At 41.5% G+C, this 7,773-nt stretch overlaps 1 protein-coding gene across 10 annotated transcripts in view; it reads right to left on the reverse strand.

Moving 5' to 3' along the window:
- The window catches only part of MAPKAP1 (mitogen-activated protein kinase associated protein 1), a 229,560-nt gene that overhangs the window by 110,958 nt on the left and 110,829 nt on the right, over window positions 1-7,773 (reverse strand). For all 10 annotated transcript variants that reach the window (XM_015594280.2, XM_015594281.2, XM_025051281.1 and 7 more), the window contains one exon: window positions 4,089-4,261. In XM_015594280.2, coding sequence (XP_015449766.1) covers window positions 4,089-4,261 — 173 coding nt within the window. The remainder of the gene's footprint in view (window positions 1-4,088; window positions 4,262-7,773) is intronic.

Consider the following 7,773-nt stretch of genomic DNA (forward strand, 5'->3'; position numbering starts at 1 on the left):
AACAAGAGTAAAGGAAGTCAAGAATTCCAGCTAAGTTCTCCATTCCTTCCCCGTGGCCAAAGCCTACTACCATAAAGTTTTCAAGGCACAGAAACTGAAGAACAATATTCTTAAATAAATGGTCTTCTTGACAACCAGAACGAAATTGGAGGCAAGGTCTCCCAAGCATCTAGCAATCTGGCCTCTGTGAATGAAGAGTTCCTCCACAGGGCCAACTCTTTGGAAAAGATCGAATAAGGACCTTAAGTACAAACAAGCTAGAAAGAAAATAACTTTGCACTACACTGCCTGATAAGAAGAGAACCCAGGGATCTCCTTTACAGATTGTCTTATACCAAACGGAACTGAGAAATCCAATGTCACGTGAGAACTGTAAAAACTTCAAAAGACAATGCTTTATTTGAATTCAATGCAACTTAGTAATTTAAAATGTACTCGCAGAGCAATTATTAAAAGATGTCAACATGCTATATATACTTCAGGAATATAACTCAGTAAAATATACTTAACTTCAGAGGTTTACAAACTAGTACAAGGGATAATCTCTATTTTGGGGGTTCAGAATTGCTAACTTAATTAGTTGAACCTTCCTTTTCTGTACTAATTTTCAGTTTGCTTCATTTACCAGTTTCTGATAGGAATATATCGAAATTTCCCATTTTGACTGTGGATCACTCAATGCCTCTTTATAATTCCCTTAAGATATTTTGAGACTACGTTGCTAGATATTTACACAGTTGGAATTCTAGTCTCTTGGTGGGCTATTCCTTTTCATTATGTAGTTCACCAAAATATCCCCATTGACACGTTTTTGCCTTAAATTCTACTGTTTGATGCTGGCTAGTCCCTCCTGCAGCCTCCATCCCCGTTGGCCGGGTGCAGCCGAAGACTGGGCCACGAGAAAGGGTTGGGCAGCTGCTGCCTGACAGCTTTTGGATTGGGAAGAAAGCAAGGTTGTAAAGCAAAAGTTTTTAATTTTGATAAAGTCCAATTTATCTTCTTTCTATTATGGATCATGCTTTTAGTGTCATGTATAAGAACTCTTTATCCAGCCCCTGGTCCCAAAGATTTCCTCCTCTGTTTTCTAGTAAAAGTTTCATAGTTTTACATTTTACATGTAAGTCATAGTTCACTTTGAATTAATTTTATACAAGGTATGAGGTTTAGGGTATAGTTGACTTTTAATTTTTTCTTTTTGGCTTATAAATGTCCAATTTCCCCAGCCCCATTTGTTAAAAAAGCTATATCCTTCTTTCATTTAATTTGTATGTGCTTTTAATACGAAGACTCATTCACATATCTACCTTCGATTCTGAGAAATTCCCTGGTATTCTCTCTTCAAATAATGTTTCTCTGCCATTCCCTCCACGCTCTGCTTCACAAACGGAAGCTTTCAATCTTTCCTTCATGTCTCTTAACTTACTCATCTTTCATTCTTTGTATCTCTTTATCTGTTACATCCTACGTGGAATTCATTAGAACTATCTTTCAATGCATTCCCTCTTTAACTATGCCAGTCTAGAGTTAATCCATCTTTTTAACTTTAATAACTACATTTTACATTTCCAGTACTTTTAATTGGTTCTTTTCTAAATCCACCTCTGGATTCTCATCTGCTCGGTTTTGTTTCACAATTTCCTAAAAGTTTACCATGAATGTTATTCCTTTACCTCTTTGATGATTTTAAACCTATTTATTTGTAATTATTTTCAGATTGCTTTATTATATTTTGTTGGGAATTAATTCTTCTAATTATTGTCTTTCTTAGTACTAGTTGTATTCATTTGCTTTGGTATTTAATTTGCTAGCTCTTTTTAAACAGATATGTTTTATCTCTTTTTCTTTCTTCCTCCCTTCCTCACCATTCCCTATCCAGTGCTTTTACAGACATTGCCACCATGTCCCATCCTTGTCCAAGCAAAGGCCTCTAGTCTGGAAGCAGGTCTTACTCTGGCTGTTCAGGCTTCCTATCCTTTGGTACCATGAGGGCTACCATAAACGCAGTCACTTCATGGCCGGGTCCTGGTCGTACTGCTATCTCTATTCCCTTGCCACCCCAGAAACACAACTTTAAGCAAGTCAGAGACTGAGGTAGCGTTGTTGCTTCTTTTCGTAGGTAAGGTAGTCCCACCCTAGCTCCTAGCTTCCGGCATGAGACTTCTTCCGGTCCCCATCCAGGCATGAAGTTCCTCTGGCTCACATATTCTCAAATAGTGTTTCCCACTCTTTTTTGACATCATGGTATACTTGTGAAAAATAACAGTATGTGTATGGGACACAGGTAGATGCATGAGACTGTTCCCTACCTAGAAATAATGGCTGGGGGGCTCTGACCACCCCAGGCCCTGCCTAGCTGCCCTGAAGCCTGAGAAAAATCAGTATTTCACATACTGATAAGCTCATCTGCAGCATGTTTACAGGAATACCCTAAAAGAATTGATTCCTAGCACATTCTGCCTATTTCTGTACTTGGTTCTGTTTCTAGTCCACCTTCACGTTTATCTTGTTACTAAAGGACAACTATGTCAATAATGTATTTATCATTGCTATGTATTTGGAACAGCATATAGAATTTAAAGCATGGATTTAAAGGGCCATCATAACCAGAAGTCCATGTGTATCCTTCTGTTTAGAAAACCCTCCACTCCACCCCTTTGCATCACATTTTATTCTTCCTCCTTCAGGTTTTAGTTTAGATGTCACAAATACCACCAGTTCTAGCACTAACTGTGTAATTCAAAAAAGGTACTTAGCCTCACAAAGCTTTAGTTTCCTCATCTCTAAAATATGCATCTCAGTCCACTCCTGTCTCTGTTACTGGCTGTATAATCCTGGTAAGTTGCTCTGCCGCTCTTGGTTTCAGTTCCTGCATCGAGTAATGTTTTGAGGATTAACTCAGACAATATACATAAACTCACTAACACGGTGACTCTCTTTCCTGTTTTCCCGCTTCCACTTCATGCTGAAAAGGGACAACCATTGCTCAGCCTTCAGCAGAGCTGCTGACTCAACCCTTTTCTGAGCCTAGGTGGTATCTTGGTTAAAAAGGCTTTCTATTGCCTTTACCACAGGAGTGGTAAAGATTATTTTTATATCCACAATTTATTCAGGCAAAGTGAAGGGCGATGTCAGTAAGAACTTGAAAGAATAATTTTAGGTGCAAATTTAATGTACCTAAAGAAAAAACAACTGACGATGGACCGTTCTAACTGAAAATGTGAAAAGAGAAAGTCTGCATGAGAATGCATTTCTGAAATGAAGGCACCCACTACGTTCTGCTGATTCTCAAACACTATTGCTGGGAAGAGCACATAAACCTAGAAGGAGATGCCTGACAGATGAGAAATTTATGTATGGGCGATCTAATGCAGAAAGTACTTTCAAGTTCAAGTTATGACGTATAAACACAGAGATGTTTTCAAGCATTACGTTTTAAAAACAATCGTTTAATGAGGAAGAGAGCCTACTGATTGAGAGAAAAACTGAGCCACTAACTGATAACAAAGAAAACTAATCCAGACCCAAGGAAATAATGCAAAAATAATGCAACAGACCAAGAATCAAATCCCGACTCTGCCACTTCCCACTGGTATAACCTTCAGCAAGTAACGACTCTCTGACTGGGAGTTTCTTCCTATGCAGAATGAGGATCGTAATGCTCGCCTCACAGGGAGCTGGGAGAAGTCAATGAGATATGAAGTACGAAATGCCCAGCATGGTGCCCAACTCATGGTAGGTGCTCAATTAACATTAGTTCTCTCCCACTAACTCCCATGCCATTTTTATAAGTGAGCAACATAAAAGGGTTTGGGAAACTGCTAAAATGCATTTTCTCATGTCTGCATTCACAAATTTATCAGTCCATTTACAGGCAGATTCTCAGAGATAAGCCTGAGGTCCACAGGCCCGAGATCTGGGGAGCAACCTGACCTGGGTCAGTGGTCAATGTGGACATCTGGGTCTCAGGCCGATGCCTAGAAAGACTGGCTGGGCCCAGAAGGCAGCACGGGGTGGGGGGGTTGGGGTGGGGAGTGGTGGTGGCCAGGAGACAGCCAGAAACTAGAGCAGCCAAAAAGAGGAAGGATTACTTGAGCTTCGGCTCCCGTCCTTCGCTTGTGTACTGCCAGCAGATGAGCCCGATCAGGTCCTGCACCCTGGCGCTGGCCATTGTCACCACGGTCATTGGCAGCAGTCTGTCCTGGCTCGACTGCAGGGGGAGGTAGACGTCGATCTTCTTGGTTGCTGTTGTGCCTACATGACCCTGTGGACAGAGCACAGTGCATGAGGGTGTGCATGCGCACAGTCACGGCCATCTCTCATCCTTTTTGCTCAGACCTGCTTATGAGCCTGCGATGGTCCCAAAGTTAAACACCGTCTAGTTTTAAGGGGTTTTTTTCTATAACTGTCATTTTGCAATGGTCTAATGGTCTAATGGACTCAATTCTGCCAGCAGTAAGGTAAATGAGTACTACAATTAAAATAAACAAATTAGAGGGTAAGCAGACCTGATGTTTAGTGTCAGGAGATGTGCTTTGCTACTTATTCAGTGTGACCTTGGAAAAGTCACCATTAGACCTTGGCATCAGTTACTTTCCCTGAAATTGCCATTTCATTCCTTGAGACCTTAGGAAAAGCTGCATGGGAAGCTGCCATACTCTCCGAGGAGGCATTTAGGCCTGTGGCACTGGCACCAAGGGCTGCTTCTCAGAGACTCTGGGGCATTAACTCACTGCAGGACATCTGCTTACTCTGCTCATCCGCATTGCAGCTGCCCTTCCGTTACTGCCCTAACTGCCATACCATGCTGCTGTTTACCCCCAGCCCGTCCCACACGGCTCCCCTTCCTCCCTCCTGAACCTTCCTCTCCCTTCAGGAACCTTTGCACTAGTCAGCAAACTTCCATAAATCATCATTTCTTTTTAAAAAAGCACTCCTTCCACCTTTTGGCCTTAATTGAACCTGCAGGTCACTAAGGACGTTGCGTCCTCTGCTATCCAGAAGAGTTTTGCTTTTTTCTTTTTAACTTCAAATCGTCAAGGCCAGGAGGCAGAGTAGATATTCTTGTCCCCATGACTTCCAAACTATTACTTCTCCTTTCCTGCAAAAATCCCTGTTCCTGAGACCCAAGCCATCCAACTACACCATCTTGTCTTCCTCAACTGTCTCTTTTACCCATCGACCTTTTGAGCATTTTTCTCGCTCACTGAAGGCTTGAATGAGCTCTTGGCTCATGGTCTTCTTTCTCACCCCAGCTCCTGTCATCACTCTTGGCAATTTCATCTAAAGGAATAAGCCATCCAACACCCAAGTGTCTCAGTACGTAGGCCATGTCACCCCAATGCCTTTCCATCCACTCCACCTCAATCACTTACTACAGTGGATACACCAGAGATCAGCACCAACTCCAAAATCTCAAATTGGAATATCCATTCACTTTATTTGTTTAAGTAGTCCCTCAAATTCTTCAATCTACAATCTGCTGACCGCGTCACCTTTTAATTATCTATCAGTCTCCGTTATTTCCCAACACCACCCTCCGGATTACACAGTCCATCATTATAATCATTCCTTTGCAAATACAGTTTTAGTGCTCTGTTCTTCCATTGGACTCAAAGGGCAGAACACCAATCTTGGATGAATCCAGCCCTCCGCATTCCCCAGCTAAACATCATCGGAGAAAAATCATGTTAACTATACAGACTGGTTTTACTTTAAATTCATGATGATAAACTTCAAACGGACACCTAACATGGTATAGCGGCCTACTGCATTTCCTGATCCAACCTGCGCCCCACCCAAGACCTCCACTGCACACTTTTGCTTCTCTCCTCAAACTTCCTGTGAGCCCCCAAAGGCCTTCAGCTCTGTCCTTCACTCATGTAACTGCCGACAGATGAGAAATACTCCTCGTTTTCAACAGGAAAATAAGAATTTCCAGAAAAGAACTCTGTTATTCTCCCATCATTAAATTCAAAAACTTACCTAGGTTTAACCAGCTTCTCCTCATCTTTCCCTTCCTGCCTTACTCTGGGAGCGTCACTCGTCTCGTTAAAGGCCAATCTCTCCACTTATGATCTGACCCCTGCCTGCCTCACCAACATCATCTACTGCCACTCTGCCACCTGCTCGTCATGTTTCAGCTACGCTGACCTTTAGAAGTACCCTGAATATGTGTGTGTACCTCGCCTGCTTCTCTCATTTTCAAGACCATAGCAGGTACTACTCACTACATCTAGAAGGATCTTTCTCATGATCTTTTGATGTGTGGCCTTGGGCAGGTTGCTTAATCTCTTTGTTCTTCCATTTTCTCATGTGTAAAATGATGATAATGACAGGATCTACCCATAAGAGGATTCTTGTGAGGACTGTTACTATTCAAGGTTCAGATATGACACTTCCTCAAAGAAACCTTCATTGATAATCCTATAGAAAGAAGCCCTATCCACAGTTATTCTCACATATATCCTGTTCATTTCCTTCACAGCATTAAACAATTTGACATGTCCTATTTACCTACGCCTTTAGTGTATGCCTTCCCCACTAGCACCTGAGCTCCATGAGGGTAGCCACGATAACGTCAGCTTGGTTTACTGCTCAATACAATGGCTAGCACTTCTGTGCTGGCGCAGAGAAGACTCTCCTAAAAAACAATCTGCTGAACTACAGACTGCATGCATGAATGACTCAGATGCCCACTAGGACACCAGGTAGGACCTCAATAAATGTAGTTTCCTCCATCCATCCCTCCTGCCCTTCCTCTGTAGGTCTGTTTCCTGGTGGAGGACGGAGATGGAGGGACTTGAGCCATCAAGTGGTTCCATCTTTAACACTCTATAATTTTATAATTCTAAGGTAAAAAAAAAAAAAAGATCAGAACTAAAGTAAGGAAATACATAAAATCCATTTAAAATATGTTTAGAGAAATTCCATATCTCATCTAATATTAGATACACTGGTGGGTTTTTTTTTTTTTTTTGAGTCTTGTCTCTATGTTTTAAAGCAAATAATAAAGTAATCCTCCTACATAATGCTCTGTGTCTCTCTCATGCACACACACACACACACATGCATACGCACATACCCGTGCATGTTTTTCGGCTCGAATAATAATTCCAATGACTAGCAAAGACAGCTCTAAACAGCAAGCATTTGACCTTGTCGGGCAGCCAAAGGGTTAAGATGAAAACCAAGGCAATCTTTCTGGAGGGGGTTAATCTCCCTCTTATTACTCTCCTCTCAACCTCCTTTTCAATCCAGACCAGTTGACTGTCATTGCTCTCCCTTCTTATTTCTATTTATTCCTCTTTTTCCTTCTGAAAAACCAGAGCTGAGGGACTGTAAGAATCATCTCCCAAGATAACAAAGATTCAATGAGATGACAAGTATGAATGTGCTTCACAAACTGTAAAGTGCTTTAGAAATGCAGAGCAGTATGCTAGCAAGGGCCCAAGTTTTTAAATCACATCTATTTCTATTACTCAAGCCTATTCACATGGTCACATGAGACCAAAGATGGATGCTATAGAAGCCCTAATAATAAGTTATTATAATAAGAGCTAACGTTTATTTAGAGCTGTTAAATAAACTAAATGTCTGCCTAAATTATCTCATTTAATTCTCGCAATCACTATAAGAGGTGGGGTTCTATTATTACCCTCACATTATAGATGAGAAAACTACGACTTATAAGGCTACAGTCATCTGCTCAAGATCCCATAACCAAGGGGGAAGAGGCAGAATTCAAACCCGTGTCTGACTCTAATGCGCCTTTCA

The sequence above is a fragment of the Pteropus alecto genome, unplaced genomic scaffold (assembly GCF_000325575.1).
Source record: "Pteropus alecto unplaced genomic scaffold, ASM32557v1 scaffold67, whole genome shotgun sequence".
Taxonomy (NCBI): domain Eukaryota; kingdom Metazoa; phylum Chordata; class Mammalia; order Chiroptera; family Pteropodidae; genus Pteropus; species Pteropus alecto.